This window comes from Ambystoma mexicanum, chromosome 5q (genome assembly GCF_040938575.1).
Source record: "Ambystoma mexicanum isolate Mex_15411 chromosome 5q, UKY_AmexF1_1, whole genome shotgun sequence".
Classification (NCBI taxonomy): domain Eukaryota; kingdom Metazoa; phylum Chordata; class Amphibia; order Caudata; family Ambystomatidae; genus Ambystoma; species Ambystoma mexicanum.
The window spans coordinates 518,982,193-519,008,270 of NC_090933.1; the positions used below are offsets into that span (position 1 = coordinate 518,982,193).

Sequence of the window (26,078 nt, forward strand, 5' to 3'; positions counted from 1 at the left end):
TATGCTCTGGTGTGTGTACCTTCTGGTAGCTTCTAATCCATATCCACTGTCTCTATTCTATGGTGTGAGTACCTTGTTGCATCCAGTTCGTCGCCTGTAGCCATACTTGATCACGCTATCGTTCTGTGAGATTGTCGATGTGAGTTCTGTTTCTATGCTCTGGCACGTGCGCCTTCTGGTAGCATCTAATCCATATCCACTTTCGCTATGCTATGGGGTGTGTACCTTGTTGCATCCAGTTGGTCTCCTGTAGCCATGCTTGAGCACACTATTGTTCTGTGAGATTGTCGCTGTGAGTTCTATTTCTATGCTCTGTTACGTACACTTTCCAGTAGCTTCTAATCCATATCCACTGTCTCTATGCTATGGTGTGGGTACCTTGTTGCATCCAGTTGGTCTCCCGTAGTCATGCTTGACCACGCTATCGTTCCGTGAGATTGGCGATGGGAATTCAGTTTCTATGCTCTGGTACGTGCACCTTCTGGTAGCTTCTAATCCATATCCACTGTGTCTATGCTATGGTATGGGTACCTTGCTGCACCCAGTTGGTCTCCTGTAGCCATGCTTGAGCGTGCTATCGTTCTGTGAGATTGTCAATGTGAGTTCTGTTTCTATGCTCTGGTACGTGCACCTTCTGGTAGCTTCTAATCCATATCCACTATTACTATGATATTGTGTGTGTACCTTGTTGAATCCAGTTGGTCTCCTGTAGCCATGCCTGAGCACACTATTGCTCTGTGAGATTGTCGCTGTGAGTTCTATTTCTATGCTCTGTTACGTGCACCTTCCAGTAGCTTCTAATCCATATCCACTGTCTCTATGCTATGGTGTGGTTAACTTGTTGCATCGAGTTGGTCTCCCATAGCCATGCTTGAGCACGCTATAGTTCTGTGAGATTGTCGATGTGAGTTACGTTTATATACTCTGGTACATGCACCTTCTGGTAGCTTCTAAATCATATCCACTGTCTCTATGCTATGGTGTGTGTACCTTGTTCCATCCACCTGGTCTCCTGTAGCCATGCTTGAGAACGCTATCGTTCTGTGAGATTTTCGATGTAAATTCTGTTTCTATGCTCTGATACGTGCACCTTCTGAAAGTTTCTAATCCATATCCACTGTGTCGATGCTAGGGTATGGGTACCTTGCTGCATCCAGTTGGTCTCCTGTAGCCATGCTTGAGCGTGCTATCATTCTGTGAGATTGTCGATGTGAGTTCTGTTTCTATGCTCTGGTACGTGCACCTTCTGGTAGCTTCTAATCCATATCCACTGTCTCTATGCTATGGTGTGGGTACCTTGTTGCATCCAGTTGGTCTCCTGTAGCCATGCTTGAGCACGCTATCGTTCTGTGAGACTGTCAATGTGAGTTCTGTTTCTATGCTCTGGTACGTACACCTTCTGGAAGTTTCTCGTCCATATCCACTGTGTCTATGCTATGATATGGGTACCTTGCTGCATCCAGTTGGTCTCCTGTACCCATGCTTGAGCACATTAGCGTTCTGTGAGATTGTCGATGTGAATTCTGTTTCTATGTGTGCGCCTTCTGGTAGCTTCTAATCCATATCCACTGTCTCTATGCTATGGTGTGGGTACCTTGTTGCATCCGTAGCCGTAGTGGAGCACGTTATCATTCGGTGAGATTGTCCACGTGAGTTCTGTTTCTATGGTTTGGTGTGTGTACATTCTGGTAGCTTCTAATCAATATCCACTGTGTCTATTCTATGGTGTGAGTACCTTGTTGCATCCAGTTGGTCTCCTGTACCCATGCTTCAGCACGCTATTGTTCTGTGAGATTGTCGATGAGAGTTCTGTTTCTATGCTCTGGTACGTGAACCTTCTGGAAGTTTGTAATCCATATCCACTGTGTCTGTCTATGGTATGGGTACCTTGCTGCATTCAGTTGGTCTCCTGTAGCGATGCTTAAGCGTGCTATCGTTCTGTGAGATTGTCGATGTGAGTTCTGTTTCTATGCTCTGGTACCTGCACCTTCTGGTAGCTTCTAATCCATATCCACTGTCTCTATGCTATGGTGTGGGAACCTTGTCGCATCCAGTTGGTCTCCTGTAGCCATGGTGGAGCATGTTATCGTTCTGTGAGAATGTCCACGTGAGTTCTGTTTCTATGCTCTGGTGTGTGTACCTTCTGGTAGCTTCTAATCCATATCCACTGTCTCTATTCTATGGTGTGAGTACCTTGTTGCATCCAGTTCGTCGCCTGTAGCCATACTTGATCGTGCTATCGTTCTGTGAGATTGTCGATGTGAGTTCTGTTTCTATGCTCTGGTACGTGCGCCTTCTGGTAGCATCTAATCCATATACACTTTCGCTATGCTATGGGGTGTGTACCTTGTTGCATCCAGTTGGTCTCCTGTAGCCATGCTTGAGCACACTATTGTTCTGTGAGATTGTCGCTGTGAGTTCTATTTCTATGCTCTGTTACGTACACTTTCCAGTAGCTTCTAATCCATATCCACTGTCTCTATGCTATGGTGTGGGTACCTTGTTGCATCCAGTTGGTCTCCCGTAGTCATGCTTGACCACGCTATCGTTCCGTGAGATTGGCGATGGGAATTCAGTTTCTATGCTCTGGTACGTGCACCTTCTGGTAGCTTCTAATCCATATCCACTGTGTCTATGCTATGGTATGGGTACTTTGCTGCACCCAGTTGGTCTCCTGTAGCCATGCTTGAGCGTGCTATCGTTCTGTGAGATTGTCGATGTGAGTTCTGTTTCTATGCTCTGGTACGTGCACCTTCTGGTAGCTTCTAATCCATATCCACTATTACTATGATATTGTGTGTGTACCTTGTTGAATCCAGTTGGTCTCCTGTAGCCATGCCTGAGCACACTATTGCTCTGTGAGATTGTCGCTGTGAGTTCTATTTCTATGCTCTGTTACGTGCACCTTCCAGTAGCTTCTAATCCATATCCACTGTCTCTATGCTATGGTGTGGTTAACTTGTTGCATCGAGTTGGTCTCCCATAGCCATGCTTGAGCACGCTATAGTTCTGTGAGATTGTCGATGTGAGTTACGTTTATATACTCTGGTACATGCACCTTCTGGTAGCTTCTAAATCATATCCACTGTCTCTATGCTATGGTGTGTGTACCTTGTTCCATCCACCTGGTCTCCTGTAGCCATGCTTGAGAACGCTATCGTTCTGTGAGATTTTCGATGTAAGTTCTGTTTCTATGCTCTGATACGTGCACCTTCTGAAAGTTTCTAATCCATATCCACTGTGTCTATGCTAGGGTATGGGTACCTTGCTGCATCCAGTTGGTCTCCTGTAGCCATGCTTGAGCGTGCTATCATTCTGTGAGATTGTCGATGTGAGTTCTGTTTCTATGCTCTGGTACGTGCACCTTCTGGTAGCTTCTAATCCATATCCACTGTCTCTATGCTAGGGTGTGGGTACCTTGTTGCATCCAGTTGGTCTCCTGTAGCCATGCTTGAGCACGCTATCGTTCTGTGAGACTGCCAATGTGAGTTCTGTTTCTATGCTCTGGTACGTACACCTTCTGGAAGTTTCTCGTCCATATCCACTGTGTCTATGCTATGATATGGGTACCTTTCTGCATCCAGTTGGTCTCCTGTACCCATGCTTGAGCACATTAGCGTTCTGTGAGATTGTCGATGTGAATTCTGTTTCTATGTGTGCGCCTTCTGGTAGCTTCTAATCCATATCCACTGTCTCTATGCTATGGTGTGGGTACCTTGTTGCATCCGTAGCCGTAGTGGAGCACGTTATCATTCGGTGAGATTGTCCACGTGAGTTCTGTTTCTATGGTTTGGTGTGTGTACATTCTGGTAGCTTCTAATCAATATCCACTGTCTATTCTATGGTGTGAGTACCTTGTTGCATCCAGTTGGTCTCCTGTACCCATGCTTCAGCACGCTATTGTTCTGTGAGATTGTCGATGAGAGTTCTGTTTCTATGCTCTGGTACGTGAACCTTCTGGAAGTTTGTAATCCATATCCACTGTGTCTATGCTATGGTATGGGTACCTTGCTGCATTCAGTTGGTCTCCTGTAGCGATGGTTAAGCGTGCTATCGTTCTGTGAGATTGTCGATGTGGGTTCTGTTTCTATGCTCTGGTACGTGCACCTTCTGGTAGCTTCTTATTCATATCCACTGTCTCTATGCTATGGTGTGGGCACCTTGTCGCATCCAGTTGGTCTCCTGTAGCCATGGTGGAGCAAGTTATCGTTCTGTGAGATTGTCCACGTGAGTTCTGTTTCTATGCTCTGGTGTGTGCACCTTCTCGTAGCTTCTAATCCATATCCACTGTCTCTATGCTATGGTGTGGGCACCTTGTCGCATCTAGTTGGTCTCCTGTGGCCATGGTTGAGCACGCTATCGTTCGGTGAGATTGTCGATGTGAGTTCTGTTTCTATGCTCTGGTATGTGAACCTTTTGGTAGCTTCTAATCCATGCTTGAGCACCCTATCGTTCTGTGAGATTGCCGATATGAGTTATGTTTATATATTCTGGTACGTGCACCTTCTGGTAGCTTCTAATACATATCCACTGTCTCTCTGCTATGCTGTGGGCACCTTGTTGCATCCAGTTGGTCTCATGTAGCCATGCTTGAGCACTCTATCGTTCTGTGAGATTGTCGATGTGAGTTATGTTTATATACTCTGGCACATGCACCTTCTGGTAGCTTCTAATCCATATCAATGTCTCCATGCTATGGTGTGGGTACCTTGTTGCATCCAGTTGATCTCCTGCAGCCATGCTTGAGCATGCTATGGTTTTGTGAGATTGTCGAAGTGAGTTCTCTTTCTGTGCTCTGATATGTGCACCTTCTGTTATTTTCTAATCCATATCCACTGTCTCTATGCTTTGGTGTGGGTACCTTGTTGCATCCAGTTGGTCTCCTGTAGTCATGCTTGAGCAGGCTATCGTTCTGTGAGATTGTCGATGTGAGTTCTCTTTCTCTGCTCTGGTATGTGCGCCTTCTGGAAGCTTCTAATCCATATCTACTGTCTCTATGCCATGGTGTGGGTACCATGTTCCATCCAGTTGGTCTCCTGCAGGCATGCTTGAGCACACTATTGTTCTGTGAGATTGCTAATGTGAGTTATGTTTCTATTCTCTGGTACGTGCACCTTCTGGAAGTTTCTCATCCATATCCACTGTGTCTATGCTATGGTATGGGTACCTTGCTGCATCCAGTTGGTCTCCTGTAGCCATGCTTGAGCACATTAGCGTTCTGTGAGATTGTCGATGTGAATTCTGTTTCTATGTGTGAGCCTTCTGGTAGCTTCTAATCCATATCCACTGTCTCTATGCTATGGTGTGGTACCTTGTTGCATCTAGTTAGTCTCCTGTAGCCGTAGTGGAGCACTTTATCATTAGGTGAGATTGTCCACGTGAGTTCTGCTTCTATATTTTGGTGTGTGTACATTCTGGTAGCTTCTAATCAATATCCACTGTCTCCATTCTATGGGGTGAGTACCTTGCTGCATGCAGTTGGTCTCCTGTAGTCATGCTTAAGCGTGCTATCGTTCTGTGAGATTGTCGATGTGAGTTCTGTTTCTATGCTCTGGTACGTGCACCTTCTGGTAGCTTCTAATCCATATCCACTGTCTCTATGCTATGGTGTGGGCATCTTGTCGCATCCAGTTGATCTCCTGTGGCCATGCTTGAGCACGCTATCGTTTGGTGAGATTGTCGATGTGAGTTCTGTTTCTATGCTCTGGTACGTGAACCTTCTGGTAGCTTCTAATCCATGCTTGAGCACCCTATCGTTCTGTGAGATTGTCGATGTGAGTTATGTTTACATACTCTGGTACGTGCAACTTCTGGTAGCTTCTAATCCATATCCACTGTCTCTATGCTATTCTGGGGGCACATTGTTGCATCCAGTTGGTCTCATGTAGCCATGCTTGAGCACCCTGTCGTTCTGTGAGATTGTCCATGTGAGTTATGTTTATATACTCTGGCACAGGCACCTTCTGGTAGCTTCTAATCCACATCCACTGTCTCCATGCTATGGTGTGGGTACCTTGTTGCATCCAGTTGGTCTCCTGTAGTCATGCTTGAGCAGGCTATCGTTCTGTGAGATTGTCGATGTGAGTTCTCTTTCTGTGCCCTGGTATGTGCGCCTTCTGGAAGCTTCTAATCCATATCTACTGTCTCTATGCCATGGTGTGGGTACCATGTTCCATCCAGTTGGTCTCCTGCAGGCATGCTTGAGCAAGCTATCGTTCTGTGAGATTGCTAATGTGAGTTATGTTTCTATTCTCTGGTGTGTGCACCTTCTGGAAGTTTCTCACCCATATCCACTGTGTCTATGCTATGGTATGGGTACCTTGCTGCATCCAGTTGGTCTCCTGTAGCCATGCTTGAGCACATTAGCGTTCTGTGAGATTGTCGATGTGAATTCTGTTTCTATGTGTGCACCTTCTAGTAGCTTCTAATCCATATCCACTGTCTCTATGCTATGGTGTGGGTACCTTGTTGCATCCAGTTGGTCTCCTGTAGCCGTAGTGGAGCACGTTATCGTTCAGTGAGATTGTCCACGTGAGTTCTGCTTCTATATTTTGGTGTGTGTACATTCTGGTAGCTTCTAATCAATATCCACTGTCTCCATTCTATGGGGTGAGTACCTTGTTGCATCCAGTTGGTCTCCTGTAGCCATCTTCAGCACGCTATCGTTCTGTGAGATTGTCGATGAGAGTTCTGTTTCTATGCTCTGGTACGTGCACCTTCTGGAAGTTTCTAATCCATATCCATATCCACTGTGTCTATGCTATGGTATGGGTACCATGCTGCATCCAGTTGGTCTCCTGTAGCCATGCTTAAGCTTGCTATCCTTCTGTGGGATTGTTGATGTGAGTTCTGTTTCTATGCTCTGGTATGTGCACCTTCTGGTAGCTTCCAATTCATATCCACTGTCTCTATGCTATGGTGTGGACATCTTGTCGCATTCAGTTGGTCTCCTGTAGCCATGGTGGAGCACGTTATCGTTCTGTGAGATTGTCCACGTGAGTTCTGTTTCTATGCTCTGGTGTGTGCACCTTCTGGTAGCTTCTAGTCCATATCCACTGTCTCTATGCTATGGTGTGGGCACCTTGTCGCATCCAGTTGGTCTCCTGTAGCCATGCTTGAGCACGCTATTGTTCTGTGAGATTGTCGATGTGATTTCTGTTTCTATGCTCTGGTACGTGCACCTTCTGGTAGCTTCCAATTCATATCCACTGTCTCTATGCTATGGTGTGGACACCTTGTCGCATTCAGTTGGTCTCCTGTAGCCATGGTGGAGCACGTTATCGTTCTGTGAGATTGTCCACGTGAGTTCTGTTTCTATGCTCTGGTGTGTGCACCTTCTGGTAGCTTCTAGTCCATATCCACTGTCTCTATGCTATGGTGTGGGCACCTTGTCGCATCCAGTTGGTCTCCTGTAGCCATGCTTGAGCACGCTATTGTTCTGTGAGATTGTCGATGTGATTTCTGTTTCTATGCTCTGGTACGTGCACCTTCTGGTAGCTTCTAATCCATGCTTGAGCACCCTATCGTTCTGTGAGATTGTCGGTGTGAGTTATGTTTATATATTCTGCTATGTGCACCTTCTGGTAGCTTCTAATCCATATCCACTTCTCTATGTTATGGTGTGGGTAGCTTGTTGTATCCAGTTGTTCTCCTGCAGCCATGCCTGAGCACGCTATCGTTCTGTGAGATTGTCGATGTGAGTTATGTTTATATACTCTGGTACGTGCACCTTCTGATAGCTTCTAATCCATATCCACTGTCTCTATGCTATGGTGTGGGCACCTTGTTGCATCCAGTTGGTCTCATGTAGCCATGCTTGAGCACCCTATCGTTCTGTGAGATTGTCGATGTGAGGTATGTTTATATACTCTGGCACATGCACCTTCTGGTAGCTTCTAATCCATACCCACTGTGTCTATGCTATGGTATGGGTACCTTGCTGCATCCAGTTGGTCTCCTGTAGCCATGCTTAAGATTGCTATCGTTCTGTGGGATTGTCGATGTGAGTTCTGTTTCTATGCTCTGGTATGTGCACCTTCTGGTAGCTTCTAATTCATATCCACTGTCTCTATGCTATGGTGTGGGCACCTTGTCGCATTCAGTTGGTCTCCTGTAGCCATGGTGGAGCACGTTATCGTTCTGTGAGATTGTCCACTTGAGTTCTGTTTCTATGCTCTGGTGTTTGCACCTTCTGGTAGCTTCTAGTCCATATCCACTGTCTCTATGTTATGGTGTGGGCACCTTGTCGCATCCAGTTGGTCTCTTGTAGCCATGCTTGAGCACGCTATCATTCTGTGAGATTGTCCACGTGAGTTCTGTTTCTATGCTCTGGTGTTTGCACCTTCTGGTAGCTTCTAATCCATATCCACTGTCTCTATGCTATGGTGTGGGCACCTTTTTGCATCCAGTTGGTCTCATGTAGCCATGCTTGAGCACCCTTTCGTTCTGTGAGATTGTCGATGTGAGTTATGTTCATATACTCTGGCACATGCACCTTCTGGTAGCTTCTAATCCATATCCACTGTCTCTATGCTATGGTGTGGGTACCTTGTCGCATCCAGTTGGTCTCCTGCAGCCATGCTTGAGCGCGCTATCGTTCTGTGAGATTGTCGATGTGAGTTGTGTTTCTGCACTGTGGTACGTGCACCTTTTAAGTACAGCTACTGTTCTGCATCCTGCATATATGCCACAGTGTGTGTACCTTCCCCGTGGCTGCTGTTGTTAAAAAGTGTCCTGCACCTATGCTAGAACACAAGCACCCACGTCATGGACTGCTAATATTGCCTTCTAAATGCCACTTCTTTATTATTCCGACTCCACCATGGACGAGGGGGGTAAGAGGACTTGAAAGGGGGTAGCCATGCCTATTTTGACCGCTGGCAGGGCACTTGATCAAGCAATAGTTTGTGATGACAACAGGGTGGGGGATAGTGCAGGAGGGTGACCAGACATTCTGAATCCTGTGTTTTGTTTCAGGAGTGGCCTGTCATATATCTGTCTCATGCCCCCCCCCCCAAATGTCTAATGCACCCCCTGCACCCACCTGGGTGGAGGGCTGCACCTTGCTCTCCATCAATCTGGGTTTAGTTGGCAAATGTATATGCACATGTCAGGGTCTGCCTGTGTGCCTGTGTGTCACTTGCACCAGCAACAATCCCCCCCCCCACGAATCCCCCCTCGAGAATCAGGGTGCTTGCCTACAGTGAGCTGCGGACACAGCATGCAAGGTGCAAGTTGCCTCTCACATTCTGCAGCCACAACCTTCCCTGAAGCGTCCCACTAGTGTATTATTTAAACTTCAGTTTGAGGAACATGTGCTTATTGGTGAACGCGTCCTGCTTCTTTTTGCAAAGTTTGAGATTTATAGATGATCATATTTTGGATTTTACTAAAGCTTATTAAACGCTCATAGTTTCCCTGAACCCTTACCCGCACCCCAGTCGAGGACTATATATACACACTCACGCACACACACAGAGCACGCTTGTGAAGAACCTATTAGAGGCTTCGAATGTTCTGGTAGATCGCTTACTTACACGCCACCTGATACGCACTTACATGAGCACGTTGTACAGCGTCTGCGGAACGGAAAGAAATAGACTGCAGCCTGGAACGACATAAGAGAGAGGGGTTATAAGCGGTGATTAATGGCCGCCATTACACCACTCCTGGATCTTTCTCATCACAGTTTAATACGGTTTCGTCGACTGCACGATGAAGAAACATGGAATGTTTTTTGTGGTTAAAACGTTTTGCAGGATGACATAAGGTAAATGCAGATCCCAATAACACACAAGGCGTGTGAAACAGTGTCCCGCGCTAAATATAGAAGCCCAGGTTTCTGCGTTGCCTTATACGAGGCATGAGGCAAAGCCTGAAGTAACTCTATCAGGAGTGCGTTTGCATTTGACCTCCAGGCGTGCACTCATGCCAGATGGGGATGTTAATCCACCCTGTATCCCCGCCACCAGACCTCCATCTCTCCTCTAACCCAGCCTCCCTGCCTCCACCCTGCCTCACACCCATCCCCTGATTGCCGTTCCCAGATCCTGACTATGCTTTTCTTTCCCCATAAGCATTCCTCTTGGGACCTGCACCCCCAGCTGTTCTGGGGGCCACCTGTCCATCTATTACACGCATTGGCCTTTGTTTACCGGGCACTGCCATGCTCCTGTCCACCTGCATCCACTTCTCACTCACTCTTTAGATACATTTTCCAAAAGGACTCCAGCTGCACTCCCCCACCCTGACCCTCCACCCCTCCTATAGTAGCCACAGCACTCTACCTCATCCATATACTGCCTCCTTCTTCCAAACAACCCCTCTATCATCCACCCTAACCTCATTTAACTGCCCCTCCCACATTTTCTCTTCTGTCATCCCTTCTACCTCCACACGAACCTATCTCCTCTTCTGACGTCACCTTCAGGTTCTGGAATGCCTAATCTCTCTCAAGCAAATACTCTTTTCTTACTCACCACTTTGACTCCTACCTCCTCAGGTAGCAGCGCACAATGACTCTGCAAACTTCTTCCAAACCCATGTCGCTCTAAAAGAAGAGGACGGACGGTCTTCTAGTCAGGAAAGACCTTCCGTTCGCCCTTCTGCTCTCCCCCTCTTGACCTCATTCCTTCCAGCACATGGGGTTCAACTCACTACTACTTTACTTACCCCCTGGAACTCCCAACCTCTTGTTTCATGGCCCTGATCTTCTTGAGTCCTTCTACTTTGAGGGCTCAACCATAGTTTTGGAGGGGCCTCAAACTCCCCAACTTGGCTAAGGTCAGTCGATTCCTGCTTGATGTCTCCCTGTCCAACCGCTCTCTGGGCTTCCTCCATGCTCCCCCCACAAACTTCCACGGAAATGCGTTTGACTCAATCATCCTTTCCTCCTCTCTCCTTTCCTCACCCCATCCATCAACCTTCCCCCCTCAGATCACAGCATACTCCACTTCACTGCCACTCTCAGCAACCATGCCCCCCTCCACCCACCTGATTGCCAAGCATAGCTTCCTTTGGGCCTGAATCCTTCCTACCTTACCATGAACAGCTGACATCCTGCCCTCCGGCTCGCCACACCCACCTCGCCGGCTCCATTGAAGTGACATGCCCAGAAGAATCCCCTTTCACTCCACCAATCTGGACAGCAGCACAAGCATTGTAGCCCACATCCGCCAACTCCTTCCCGGATCTTCTCCTATCTCCAGCTACCTTACTACAGCCGCAGTGGCTATTTACGCACAATCGTCCCATGTTTAAACTTCTCCTTATGGGCTTGAAATCCATCAATGGCCTGGCGTCCTCCCACCTGTACAGCGCCATCTCTCGATACTCTCCCCCTCCCACTCTAGGAGCTTCCACTATCCTCAGCCTTTCTGTGCCCTGTCTTCCTTGAGCTAACTCACGCTTCAGTGCCTTCTCTCTACTTGCTCCTCACCACTGGAAGGTTCTACCACCAGATAATATATCTATCCCCAGTGGCAGCTTCAAGATGACCTTGAGAAAGCGCCTGCCCTCTATGGAAGGCACACCCCCTCTCACAAAGTCCACACCGTCTAGTCCTTCACTCCCCTTATCACCAGAGTCACCAATGCTCTGCCTATTGAACAAGATGTCAATACAAATTGGATAATCATTCTTTCAAAATTGTATAAAATAGCCAGAGCATAACATTGTATGTACTCCTTTGCTCACCTTCACCTGTCTCAATAATGTCTTGTTTGCACAGTCCCCTCTCTCTGTAACTCCACCCACATCTGCGTCTGGTTTCTGTTCATAACACTTCCCCCTTGTCTAGTTGAAAGTATATTTCCTTGTGGGCACGTGAAATATACACGGAGGTACGGGTTGTAACTTTCTCCAAATGTTCCTTCAGAGCCTGCCAGGATCGGAAATATCTTCTAAGATCAAAGTGACATGTCATCGGGTAACGGGTCACGTGATGTCTTTCCCTGTGCTGTGATCATAATGAAAATGACTACTTTTGAAACTTGGAACACCCTACCCCCATTTGGTCTAAGAAATGTTGCTAATTATGTTGAACCTGTGCTTAACATGGTGATATTGATTGGGGTAACTGGCTAAAATATAGGGTACATTTGCATCTTCATTCAAGTTTGCATTTTAACATGTTAAATATATCAACTGTGGCACGAACACACTTAAAAAAAGATTACGAAATCTGGACTTAATTACAAAACCAGTTCCATGTGTGTTTTGCATTGCAGGTCAGACTTGTGTGTTCAGTTCCTTGCTCGTAGACAATTGCATAATAGCAAGCACTTTGTGTGCTATTTAGAAAACATATGTTTGAAATGGAAAGCAACTCCTTTCTCCAAATATACAGTATGCATATAAAACTGTTAACAAACTATCAGCCTTGGCTGCAACCTAATACTTTTACATGCATTACAAAGGCTGAACATGTCACCTTATTTTACTGACGTTATAAAAGGGGCGGACCATAGGCATTCCAATTACACCTCAATGCTCCACGCCTGACGAACTAGCCACCGCAGAGAGGCCAATAACAGTTCTAGAAGATGACGACATTAACATACTGCAACCGAACATATGTATGTAACTTTTTCTAATTCTGTAACAAGTGAAGTTTCTAAGTAACCAACGCCGTGCTACCCTTGGGATTGGGCGTGTAACAAATGCAATAAATAAATGCTTCCCTTTGTTAGGAGAAATCTTTCCGTCCCTTGTTTAGGAAGGAACAAGTTACTTACCTGTAACTGTTGTTCTCCAGCATGGGTCTGGCATGGATTCACATGCTCATGAATATTCCCCGTCGTCAGGCCGGGAATCCTCGGTATAGAAAAAAATCAGTATCAGTTTCGTTTCTGATCTGTCTTTCTTAGTAGTAACCAATCACTGGTCTCTGGGTCATACTGCCCCCAGCCAATGACTGCCCTCTCCCTAAGCCCCGCCTCTGGCAGCCATCCTCAGATTTGGTAGCACGTAAAGTGGCAGTATGACCAAGTGAAGAGCCGCAGAGGGGTAGGCGGGAGGGTTCGCATGGGAATCCATGCCAGACCCATGCTGGAGAACAACAGTTACAGGTAAGTAACTTGTTCCTTCTCCAGCTTTGGGTCTGGCATGCATTCACATGCTCATGAATAAGAGAATACATAGCAGTACACACATGCACAACCACAGGAGGTGGCAACAGGCTCAACATTAATCAATACAACAACTCAACATTAAGCATCTCTTACCTCCTCACCAGGCTCACCTTAAGCGAACAGGTTGCGCAGCACTGCTTGGCCGACCCTGGACTCCTCCCTGGAGTCCCGATCGACGCAATAGAATCTTGTGAAGGTGTGCGTCGACCTCCACGTCGCAGCCCTGCAGATGTCCAGCAGGGGCACACCAGACAGGAACACCGTGGTAGCAGCGATCGCTCTGGTCGAATGGGCTCTCGGACGGCCGGGCAGCGGTCGGTTTGCCAACCGGTGACAGTGCATGATGCAGCCGGAGAGCCATCTGGAAATGGAAGTCTTCGAGAGAGCCTTCCCTTGATTCACAGTCCCAAAGTTCACAAACAGCTTTGATGTCTTCTGAAAACTCTTCGTGCGGTCCACGTAGAACTTCAGCGCTCTAGCTACGTCCAGCGAGTGCAGAGTCCTTTCAGCCGGCGACAAAGGAGACGGGAAGAAAAGTGGCAACACCAAGGGTTCGTTGAGGTGGAAGTCCGACGGCACCTTGGGCATGAAGGAGGGGTGCGTCCTCAGCCCTACCCTCGTGTCATGAAACATCAAGTATGGCGGCTTGCAAGATAGGGCCTGGATCTCTCCCACTCGTCGTGCGGAGGTGATGGCCATGAGAAACGCTGTCTTCTACGACAGAAACTTCAACGGTGCCGAATGCATAGGCTCAAATGGGGCCCCCATGAGCCTGGTGAGCACCACGTTGAGCTCCCACGCCGGGGCAGGGGCCTTCACCGGCGGGAATGATCGGAACAATCCTTTCATAAATTCCTTCACCAGTCGATGAGACCACAAGGACGCCCATCCCGTAGTTCTGGTGTATCATGAGATGGCGGCCAGATGTATCTTGATGGAAGCATGAGCTAGTCCAGCCTTGGCCAATGACAGTAGGTACGGCAATACTTGAGGGGCCGTAATCCGTAGAGGGTTAATCTTCTGTGCACGGCACCAGACAGAGAACCTCTTCCATTTATGTCCGTAGCACTTGAGAGTTGAGGACGCCCTGGCCTTTGCAAGAACCTCTCTGCAGCGGCCGGGATTTCGTACCCTCCAAACTCTAGTGCTGCAGGAGCCAGGCCTGCAAGTTCAGCGACTCCGGGTTGTGGTGAAGAATGGCGCCTCCTTCTCTGGAGAGAAGATCTGCGTCCGTCGGCAGCTTGACTAGTGTGGACGTTGACAAGTCCAGAAGGTCCGGGAACCAGATCTGTCTCGGCCACGCCGGTGCGACGAGGATCATCCTGCACCGGGACCTCTTGAGCTGCTTGATGAGCCGGAGCAGCAACGGCAGCGGAGGGAACGCATAAAGAAATAGGCCGTCCCAGGGGAACGAGAAAGCATCGCCCATGCTCCTCGGCTGGGGGAACCTGCTGGCGAATCTCCGGCACTTGAAATTCGTCGCCGTCGCGAAGAGATTGATTTGGGGTTCGCCCCATCGTCGTAAAAGTCGATCCACTTGATCCTGGCATAGTTCCCACTCGTGGCACGAGCGCAGCCCTCTGCTGAGTGAGTCGGCGATCGTGTTTTTTATTCCTGCCAGATGAAAAGGCACCAGAAACATCCCTTGGGCGACGGCCCAATGCCACAGATCCTGGGCTTCCTTGGATAGGGCAGGGGATCTGGTTCCGCCCTGCTTCCGGATGTAGAACATCATGGTGATGTTGTCGGTGAAGATCCTCACCACCTTGCCCTTGAGGGACGGAAGAAAAGACCTGAGGGCCTAGAACACTACGCAGAGCTCCAAGATGTTGATGTGGAGTGACTTCTCCTCCGGGAGCCAAACGCCTCTCGCGTGAAGATCTCCGGAGTGCGCTCCCCAACCTTTCAGGGAGGCATCCGTCATCACCGTCACCTGGTGAGCTGGGGTCTGAAAGTCCGTGCCCGCCGACAGATGAGAGCGGGTAACCCACCACCGGATCGCCTGACGGAACGTCTCGTTGAGAGGGATCCTGTCCTCGAAGCTGCCCGTCGACTGGACCCAGCGGGCGTCGAGGATCTCTTGTAAGGGGCGCATCCGAAGCCTGCAAAGGCGCACCAGATAAATGCAGGAGGACATCATCCCGAGGAGGGACTTGATAGATCTTACACTGGCCATGTCCGTGGCCAGCAGACGCTGCACCTTGCCTAGAATGGTCCTAGTCCTTTCCTCTGACAGTAAGGCCAGCCGCCCCACTGTGTCGAGCTTGGCTCCCAGAAACAGGGCGACTTGCGACGGAACCAGGTGGGATTTTGGAAAGTTGATGGAGAATCCCAGGTCCGTGAGCAGCTGGACGGTCTTCGCAGTGTGCTCCACGGCGAGCTCCCTTGTCCTTGCACGGATGAGCCAGTCGTCCAGGTAGGGGTAGACGTGGATCCCCTGTAGGCACAGCCACGCCGCCACCGGTGCGAGGCACTTGGTGAACACCCTGGGTGCCGACTTCAATCCGAACGGGAGGGCCTTGAACTGGTAGTGCCGCCCTTGGACCACGAACCTGAGGAACTTTCGGTGTCTTTTTAGAATGGGGATGTGGAATAACACATCCTCCAAGTCCAATGACGACAGGAAATCGCCCTCCTCCAGCTGTCCCAGCACGTTCTGGAGGGTGGCCATCCGGAACTTCTGTGCCTTGATGTGCTTGTTCAGTCGTCGCAGCTCCAGGATGGGGCGCCATCCTCCTGTTTTCTTTTTTTACGAGGAAGTAACTTGAATAAACTCCGGAGCCCTGAAGCCTCTTTGGGACGAGCTCGATGGAACCCTTCTTGAGCATCGCCCTTACTTCCAACAGTAGTTGAGGGACGTGATTTTCCTTCCTGGCCACGGGTGGAACGCGAGGGCACTTCTTCTGAAACTCGAGGGCGTGCCCTTGGGCCAGGGCATCCAGCACCCAACGGTCGGTGGAGATGGACTCCCACACGCTGACGAACCTCGCCAGCCGGCCTCCCACCGGGGTGCTTCGGCGGGGGCCCAACCCCACGGTCGGTTCAATCTTGTTTGGAGGCCGCCTTGCCTCCTTGACCTCCCTGTCAACGACGACGGGCACCACCTGACTTGCCGCGTCCCCTATAGGCTTCCTGGGACGAAGAACTTGCCGCTTGGCGGTACGTGGAGGAGCCACTGCCGAATCCCTTGGAGGCACCTTGTCTGTCTCCGGAGCTCCGAAAGGACGGCCGTCGTTGTTGGAGCACTCCCAGTGCCCGGGCAGTCTCTGTGTCTGTCTTGATGGCCTGAAGGGACTCATCAACCGCCTTCCCAAACAAGTTGTTCCCGTCGAAGGGCATGTCCAAAACCTTGGTTTGTACGTCCTGGCGGAAATCCGTCGCCTTGAGCCATCCTCGTCGTCTCAGGCAAACGCTGTTGCCCAACTGACAGAAACCGGTGTCGGCGATGTCCGTTGCCACCGTGATGGCATGGTCCGAAGCAATCTCACCTTCCTGTAGGATTTCAAGGGCCTCAGCCCTTTTGGCATCCGGAAGGAAGTCCAACAGAGGGGCGATTTTGAACCACAACTCCCTGTCGTAGCGAGCTACGATAGCCAGGGCGTTGGCCGCCTTGATAGTCGTCGCTGCGGATGAGATGACCTGTCGTCCCATTGTGTCCAGCTTCGTGCCCTCGCCGTCCGGCGGGGAAGTTGATGTCGAGGCCGATGCCCCCCCAGCTTTCTTCTTTGCCGCCGCCGAGACGACCGAATCCGGGGTAGGTTGCGCCCGAAGGCACAAGGGGGCAGCGTCGGGGACCCGGTACTTCTTCTCGTACTGGTCCCTCTTTGCCGGCGCCGTGGCAGGGTTCTTGAGGAGGGCGAGCCCCTCATCCCAGATGTCATCAAGAAGTGGTACGGCAAGGACCGTCTTCCTTTTAGCCTTGCACCGTTGGTAAAGGAACCCTTCCTTCTTCTTCTCTTCTGGGCAGAGCTGAAAGAGCTTGGATGCCCTGGAAATCATGGCATGAAAGGATCCAATCTCGTCGGGTGGGGACGCCCGAGCAGGGGGTGACGGGGGACACGTCCCGTCATCGCCTCCGTCGTCATCTGTACCTGTCGTAGCCGTGTCCGTGCCTGTATCATCCCCGTGGTAGTAGACCGGGGGGAAGGCAGAGCAGGCCGCAGAGGTGGGAGCGGTGGCGTAGGATGCGTCCTCCTCCTCTTATATGGTGGACTTTCCGAAGGTCCCGGCTCCGGTTCCCCCATCGGGTCTGGCTCAGGTACCTCCGTCGGGGGGAGGGGCAACCTTGTCCTTATCTCCGAGCATAAGGACTGAATCGCTGACAAAATGGCCGCCGAAGTGTCCCACGGCACCGGAAACGACGGGCGCGAGGGCTCTTGAGGAACCTCGTCGGCGACACCGTCGCTCTCGTCGTCGCCCTCGTCGGGATCCCTCCCGATGGGCTGGGCCTCTTCCACGACTTCGATGAGCTCTTCTTCAGAGGTCATGTCCGTATCCACGATGGCCACCTGCCCCTCCCCCACCTTTTCCAACGAGGACTTCGTGGGGGTCTTAATGGGCCTGAAAGACGACTCCCTCTGCGGTGGCAGGGAGACTCTGGGTCCTGAGGTCGCCTCCACTGGCGTAGCGTCCACAGGCTGAGCCAGGGCCGCTGCGACATCCTCAATCGAGGTCTTAGCAGGGTGAATTAAGGCCATCGTCACCTTCTGTACGCCTGGGGCCTTCACCTTGGGGGGAGGGTCCGAGCCTCGCTCCCCCTCTGCCAGAATCTTCGAGATCGACCGGGGCCTCTCCAGAAGCTTTGCCGGGGTTCTCGGACTTCCTCTTACCCGAGCCAGAGCGTTGGCTCGTAGTTGATGGCGCCGGGGAGGATGCGCCCTGCCTGGCAGCCAAGGAGCCCGACCGTTCGGCGCTCCCGGTGCCCACGGACTCGCCGTGCTTGGCCTTTTGTTGGGCCCCTGTCGCCGGGGCGCCCTCACAGGACTTAGAAGACCGCTCAGACTTCTTTTTCTTCTTCTCGCCTGACAGGCTCTTCCCTTCCAGCCAGTTGGCGAGACGGAGGTGGCGATCCTTCATGGTCCGCTCCGACATGTTCCCACAAAACGCACAGTCCTTCTCCGTGTGCGTCTTGTCCTCATGGAGACAGTAGAGGCATAACGAATGCTCGTCCTCCTTGAAAACATTCTGAAGCTGGCATCCAGGGCAGGTCCTGAACAGCTTCCTGGGCGTCGAGCTTCCTTTCTCCTGGGCCATGTCTGGGGTAGGCCTCGGAACTTCTGGAATCCTCCAAAAGTGTAACTCGACGAAATCTTCACCCTTGATGGGCGTAGAAAACTCCGAAGCGGATCCCCGTTGATCGGATGTAGAAACGGTGGAGCTTGAGACTCTATTTAACCGAAAAATCTCCTGAAGCAGCGTGAAAACGCAGCAAAAGCTCGAGAGCTACAGCCCGAGGACTCCCAACACTTGAAAGTGCGGTGAAAATCTGAGGATGGCTGCCAGAGGCGGGGCTTAGGGAGAGGGCAGTTATTGGCTGGGGGCAGTAAGACCCAGAGACCAGTGATTGGTTACTACTAAGAAAGACAGATCAGAAACGAAACTGATACTGATTTTTTTCTATACCGAGGATTCCCGGCCTGACGACGGGGAATATTCATGAGCATGTGAATCCATGCCAGACCCCATGCTGGAGAACCAGCATATCTTGTTTTGGCTCACCTAGGGTAGCAGTGGCCGAGCGATCAAGTCTAGCCCAGGAGTCGAGCGGAGCGGGTTTGGGGGGGGGGCTAGAATACAGGGTAACTTAGCATTTATTTGCCATTTTTTATTTGATGTGTTTAGCAAGGAGAGCTCTGACAAGAAGTTGTGTACATAAGGTATGGCGAGCTGGGCAGTGCCTTTGGAGGCTGGTTTACTTTAGAAGTAGCAGTGGCCTAAACATAAATAAGTAGATCAGGTAGGGAGGCTATTGGACAGAAAATGAGGGGATGTAGTAAAAAAACACAATTTTAAGGAACATAGAGCAGCATTTACAGCAAGGATCATCAACATATATCACATGAAAGTCATAAGCAGGATTAACACTAGTCGAGGGAGCTCAAGAGGGAAGAGGACTACCATCTGACAACTCAGGGGCTGCTTCAAGTGCGGGGAAGTGCACTTTAAGGGAAGTTTCCAAGCCTAGTAACAGGAGGGTGGATTTGATGTTGGGGCAAGGGGCTTCCAGTTATGGGTCTCAATTAAGGTGATGGATAAGAAGCGAGAGTTAGCACTGTGCAGGGAGGACGAGGTACAGAAAGGTTAGGGAGAGCTAGCGATATTAGAGTGTAGCGGGAGAGAGCGGCGAGAAAGGGAGTGAGTTATGTAGGGTGGAGTCAACACATGGATAGATTTGAAGATTAGACATTTTAAGGAGTTATACATAATGGACAACCATTTCACCTGGAGGCAATGGGGATTGGTTGACGAGGCTTGCAGGAGACTAGGTGGCCAAGTTGAGTACCAGGACATGTGGAGTGAAGGAGCACAGAGGGAATCCCATTTGGTGGCTGGAGTCGTAATTTAGTCTGCTGAGGTTAAGGGTATAAATAAACATTTTGGTGGAGTGACAGGTGAGAAAAGGACAGAAGTAATGACATGCTCAAGTTTCAGATTGTTGCAAAAGGGAACCACTGTGAGGGGAGGGTATCGGGGGTAAAGAGAGGAGTGGTGGGACAACATGAGGATCAGCTCAGTTTTGGAGTAATTGTGACAACGACCGCAAAAGGCATTCAATGTATTAGGGTGATCAGGCAGTCACAGATGCAGGAAGTAAGGTCTAGGATGAAGGAGGGAAAAGAGACAAAATATGAACATCATCAAAGAGGTGATCTGAGAAGAAAGAGATGAGTTTGCCAAGCAAGATTTCCTTCGACAGACCCTTGAGGGAACCCCATTGGTAAAGGGGTTGCAGAGAAAGCCAGAGTTCGAGTTCTGGGAGAACAAAAAGGAGCAACCAGATAAATCGGAAACAATCTGGGCCAGGGCAGAGCTCTGGATATTGAGTTGCAAGAGAAGGTCAGGTGGCGGGAAGTGTCAATATCATAACAGATGCCCCAGAGAGATCGAGGAGGATGATAGAGATGATATTTGGGGTGGCGGGCAGCGTTAAGAGAGTTACAACCGCAAGTGAATTTTTATTTTGGTGCGGGTCTCCAACTGAATGGAGTGGCAAAGCCTGTGCACTTCAAGGAAGGTGGTTATGAGGGCGAACAATGTGTGCTGGAGCACTGTGGGGTATTGAGGGAGAAGGGAGACAAGGAGGTAATTAGCAGGATTGCATTTTTTTAATTCGTTTTTATTAACATTGAATAGAGAATCGAACAAAGGTAAAAGAACGTATACTATGAAACATGAGTAAGAGGAATATAAGCACACCTTAAACACGGTGGCAAAATGCACCGAAGAAGGCACATGAGAGCCTCCCAACAGATAAAGGCATTGACACTGGCAATACAACCTTTCCTTATTACGATGGCAGTGAAAACAGACTGTACATAGCATAATTACTATCAGGCAGTTATCCCCTTTCCTGTGTCACACGGCCCAAGTGGCTCCTAAATTTGCCACAGTATTCCTTAGGTCTGGTCATTGGGTGATTCAGTTCTCTCGCTGCTGCCTAGCGTTCATTACAACAGGCAACCGTAGACATCCATAATATGACCGTGGGGGCTCTACCCTTCATCAAAGCCTCAGTAATCAACGTCTTGACTTCTAGGCTGGCAGGTCCCCTGGGGCCCTTCTACTTCTATGACGACCCGGACGCTCTTTATCTCACCTTCTTACTTCTGTATCTCATTCCATTCTTCTTGGTGATTTTACTCTCCATCTTCAGAGCACACATGCTTCCTCTACCTTGCTTCCTTTGATACATGTTTTCATCTTACTCAATGTCCCGCCCTTCCCTCTCACACGGCAGGTTTCTCCTTGGACCCAATCACCTCCTCTCTTAGCTCCACCTCCGCTGTCCTAGCTACTCAATGGCCTTCTTCTAACCATCTTCTATTATCTTTTCCTATTCCCCTTGCCCCGCTTAGCACTCATTGCTCCTGCAGCTTCTTTTACCCGTCGTCACCTTCATTCCTTTGACGCCCCTACCTACCTCATCCGCCTCTTCTTCATTGCGTCCCTTCTATCTCCCACTGACTTTTCTTTTCTAGCTACCAATACAGCCCGTTCCTCTCTCAACTCTTCTCTTCACCCTGCTCGCCCATTTCTCCCCTCCCGAAAATCATCACAATCTTGGCTCACTCCTTCCTTACAACCTGCTGAACGACAATGGAAATCTTGCGTTACTTTCTTCTTTACACTGCTCCTATGACTCTTCTTTGTCAGCTGCAATAAAGAAATATTTGTCTGATCTCATCCTATTTTATTCTCTGCACCCTCGCCATTTATTTCTGCACCTCAACCAGACATCATCTCCACCTTCACCTGACCCGTCTGTTGCCTCCCTTTTCTCTCATTGACTTTGCTAACTTATTTCCTAACAAAGTCCCTTTACTCTGCTCATCCTTATTTTCTTCCACGTCTCACTACTCCAGTACACTCTTCTCTTTCCTCTTCTCAATTCCTCACAGGGACCCATCCCACTGCTTCACCTCTTGATCCTCTGCCCTTATTATAATAATCTATCCCATCCTTTTTCCATTTCTCACCTTCCTCATTAATTCTTCTCTTTCCTTACCTGATTTTCCTTCAGATTTTGAGAACGCCGCTTTCTTACCCAAATATCAAAAAACCTTCTCTTGATCCATCCTTTCAGTCAACTACCGCCTCATCTCTCTCTTGCCCTTCTTTTCTGAAATTCTTGAACAAGTCATCTGTGCCCAAATCTCATCGTATGTAGATGGTCATTTTCTTCTTCCTGAATCCCAGTCTGGTTTTGACTCCTGCACTCCACAGAAACTGCCCGCTAAGTGTCTCTAACTAATTACTATTGGCTTGGCACATGAAACTATCTTCTATGCTCATCCTTCTCGATCGGTCTGTTGCTTTTCACACTGTGTATCCCTCTGCCTGCCTTTCTTCCCTTTCTTCACTTGCTTTCTCTGGCACTGTATTGCAATGTTTTCACTCTTATCTTGACAATCACTCCTTTTCAATTTCCTGGGCTGGAACGCATTCCCCTACTATTGTATGGGGTCCTCAGGGACCCTCTCGCTTTCTCTCTCTAGACCTCTCCTCTTTCTGCCATTTTTTCCTCCTTCGGTCTTTCAACTCACTTATATGCTGACAACTCCCAGATTTTGACTTTTCGGGATCTTTGCACTAAATCATTTCTTCCTGCCTCATTGACATACAAACATGGAGACACTCATTTTCTACACTTAAACGCCTCCAAAACTGAGATTCTATTGTTTCATCCACATTCCATCTCTTTTCCCCACCCACTCTCCCTGTAATCTAGGTGTATTCCTCAACTCTTCCCTATCTTACTCTCATCGTTCGTGTTGTTTCCACTCTGTAATATACGGGAAGCCCACCCTTTCTTAACTTTTGATGCCTCTAAGCTACTTATATCCACTCTTATCATCTCCTGGATGAGCTTCTGTTTTTCATTTCTTAGTGGCTTACTTGCCTATCAACTCCCCCCCCTTGCGCTCTGTCTTTGATTCTGCTATCCATGCTCTCTGCAAGCTCCACCCGAAGCCCCATTATCGCCTTCTCAATGTTCTCTCTCCTGGTTGGCATTTGATTCTCGTCTACTCTTTCACTTGCTCTGTGTCATCTTTAAATGCAAACATGGTCTTGCTCCTTCCTATCGTTCTCCGTTGATCACCTCTTATGGTTCTTCCCATTCACTTATTTCAGAATCCCAGTTTCTATACTTACTGTTACCCAACCCCCCTGTGCCCAATCCTCTATCCGCTCTTTCTTGCTTCTTGCCCCAAAAGAATCAAACTCCCTTCCTCTTAACATCAGACCTTCTCCCACACTTCACCATGTTTGTTCATCTCTTAAGATCTTTCTTCTTAACCTGGATCACACATAGTAAGTGCTTCCATTAATTATTGCTTCATAAATTTGTACCGTCTCCTGTTACAAAAACAAATACAAAACATTTTTATTTTACCCGTATTATCAATACAGCCCAGTAGACAGAACACTGGTGACATCTCCAAAGAACTACTCAATATGTCAGAAATGCTTTTGGCTACACACCCCCTCCAAAAGAAATACACAGTTGGGCAGCCATGAGCCAAATGTAGAAAGGTGGCATTAGGGGGAGTGACATCAAGGGGAATCTCCATCATATTTGGAGTTAAATGTCACAAGATTCTTTGGCGTATGATATTATTGGTGCAGGAACTTGAATTGTGTTTGTTTATTTGCATTTCCAAAAGAGACAGCCTTCACATGTCTTGTCACCACCTTCCACTGTGCATCCGAAAGAAGATGCCCCGTGTCCAGGTCCCAGCATCTCCTAGCCAGAATAGACGCTTGGCGGTGAATTAGCCACTTTATATATTTAGATATAAAAGGCCCGAGTGATCCTCTGAGTTCTGCATAAACCTAGGAACAATGCTATCCGGGGGCGCTTTCAGAAAGTAGATCAAGGACCTCTGAATAGAGGCTTAGAAACTCATACACCACATACCCCGCTTAACAGAAGTGCCTCCTAATTCTGATATTCTCTCATACATAATAAATATACTGTTTGAGAATATCTCCTCCAGACTAACAAACCCTACATCTGCATAGTCTCTGATAAACTTAGAACCTGAGTTATATAGATGCCCTCAATTTTCTCTGAAAAACACTGCTATGAAAAGCACCTTTCCGTACCCAGTTTCCAGCAGCCCCATATTGTAGTGTATGCAGTGTCAAAATCTCAGGCACAGCCTCTCCACTTTTCAATGAGAGCGTTGGCCAACCAGTGTGGATACCTCTGAGTTTTTTCAACGCGTGAGCTCAGTGGCATTTTGGAACCTCCATACCAGTAACACGCTTAGGAATTTTGCATCAGATAATACAATTCCAAGACAGGCATTGCCATACCGCCAGGATCCAGTGACGCTAGTAAGACATTCCCTTTTACCCATGGTTGGGTATTACCCCACACTAATCTCTACAGGATATTGTCCTTAGCCGTTATAAGAACAGTTTTGGCAACTTGATGTGCATATTCAAGAAGAGGTATAATAATTTAGAAATCACAATCATGTGCAATATGGAAACCCAATACACCATTGTGAGAAAATGTGACTATAAAGAGGAAAGGTGATGCATTTGAAGAGTCGGCTGAAAGAGAGGTCACATTCCTATATACAGTGCACATGACTAGGAGATATGTGGAGTCTGACAAACCAGAGAAACTCCTGGCTCGCCTGCTGAAGTTAGAGGGGCAGTACCATTAATATGGAGTTTAGGGATGTGAAATGAGTGAAGCATCACAATATGTTAACTATTGGAGAGTGTTTCAAGAAATTTTACAATACTTTATATGCCTCCACCATCCATCTAGACACATCAGACATTCCAACTTAGAGAACATTGAGATGCTTTGGTTGGAAGACAAACATAATGAGTGGTTGTGTAGACTCCTTACACAGGAAAGCATAGTGGAAGCGATTTGGGAACTAGCATCAGGCAGGTCTCCTAGTCTAGATGGGCTGGCGGTGGAATTATATAAGAAATACTCTGACATATTGGGACAAACATTACTAAAGTTATATCAGTATTTGTTGGATAAGTGGGACCTGCCTGGCATCACTAGAGAGGGTAATACAAAGTTACTGTTGATGCCCTGTAAGGCTATGAGTCTGTGTACTTCCTTTAGGCTCCTCTTTCTGTTAAATGCTGACAAGATGTTCGCTACAATTCAAGCTCACTGTCTGCAACCCCCTATGATCGATATCATACTAATCTCAAACTACTCGATCAAGTTGGGTTCATCCCAGGCCGCTTCACCGCCCATAACCTTTGTAGATTCTTTGTGATTTTCTATAACGTCTAGCCCGAATTATCCGCCACAGTCATGCTGCCTGCTATGCAAAAGGCTTTTGTTTTGGTTGAATGGCTGTTTCTATTTGAAGTTCTATGTAAAATAGTGACAGGCTAAGGTTCTGTGGAGGTGGTGTGATGACCCTACATTAATCCTCTGGCTAGCAGGGTTTGTCATGAATGGAATAGTTTCATCTAAGTTTGTATCAACCACAGGCACATGCCAGAGTTGCCCGTTGCCGCCACTTCTATTTGAGATTGCAATTGAGCATCTGGCGTGTTGCCTCCGAGAAAGTCATGCACACAGGAGAACACGAATATATAATATTCATCAAAAGCCTTCAGTTGGTCCTTACATTTTTCATTTAGCTGCTACTTGAGAATCACAGCTTCTTTGGAGATGTAGACCCCACACAGGCCCACCTTAAAGAATTCGCAGACTGTCTGGTAATTTTGCACATAATCGTCCTTTATGTTAAAGAATTGTATTATTTCTTCACACATGTACATTGTAAATTTCGAGTACTTCTTTTTGTAAATCTCTGGGGGCTCTGCAAGTGCAGATATCAGCAAGTTGCATTGTTAATATCACTGGGGAGTGATGTGAAATAATTATAGGGAGAATAATACAATATTGCCATTAGCTTTATGGAGGAGTTGACCAGCCAATAATCAATTCTAGTATGGGATTTGTGGACTGTATACTGTCTAGTGGAACCATCTCTGTATTTGCAAGCATCCATCAAGGTGTAGATAGCTATCACGTCAGATAGCACCATAGGTCCCTTTTTGGTTGACGGTGGCCATTTTGGAACATGTTTTCCATGGCTGCCGTCATCCGAAAAGGGACTTAGTCCCTTTTCCATTTCAATGGCGGCAGGCATTTAAAAAAAAAACAAATTCTCCGACTGGAGATGGACTCACACTCAGCTGATCTCCCGTCGGAAGGGGGTAAAAAAAGAA

The 26,078-nt window shown here is 48.4% G+C and overlaps 1 protein-coding gene across 1 annotated transcript in view; it reads right to left on the reverse strand.

Annotated features, from left to right (window-relative positions):
- LOC138497494 (ethanolaminephosphotransferase 1-like) overlaps positions 1-26,078 on the reverse strand; it is a 664,324-nt gene that overhangs the window by 370,533 nt on the left and 267,713 nt on the right. Inside the window, exon 7 of the mRNA XM_069621021.1 lies at positions 9,559-9,607. Coding sequence (XP_069477122.1) covers positions 9,559-9,607 — 49 coding nt within the window. The remainder of the gene's footprint in view (positions 1-9,558; positions 9,608-26,078) is intronic.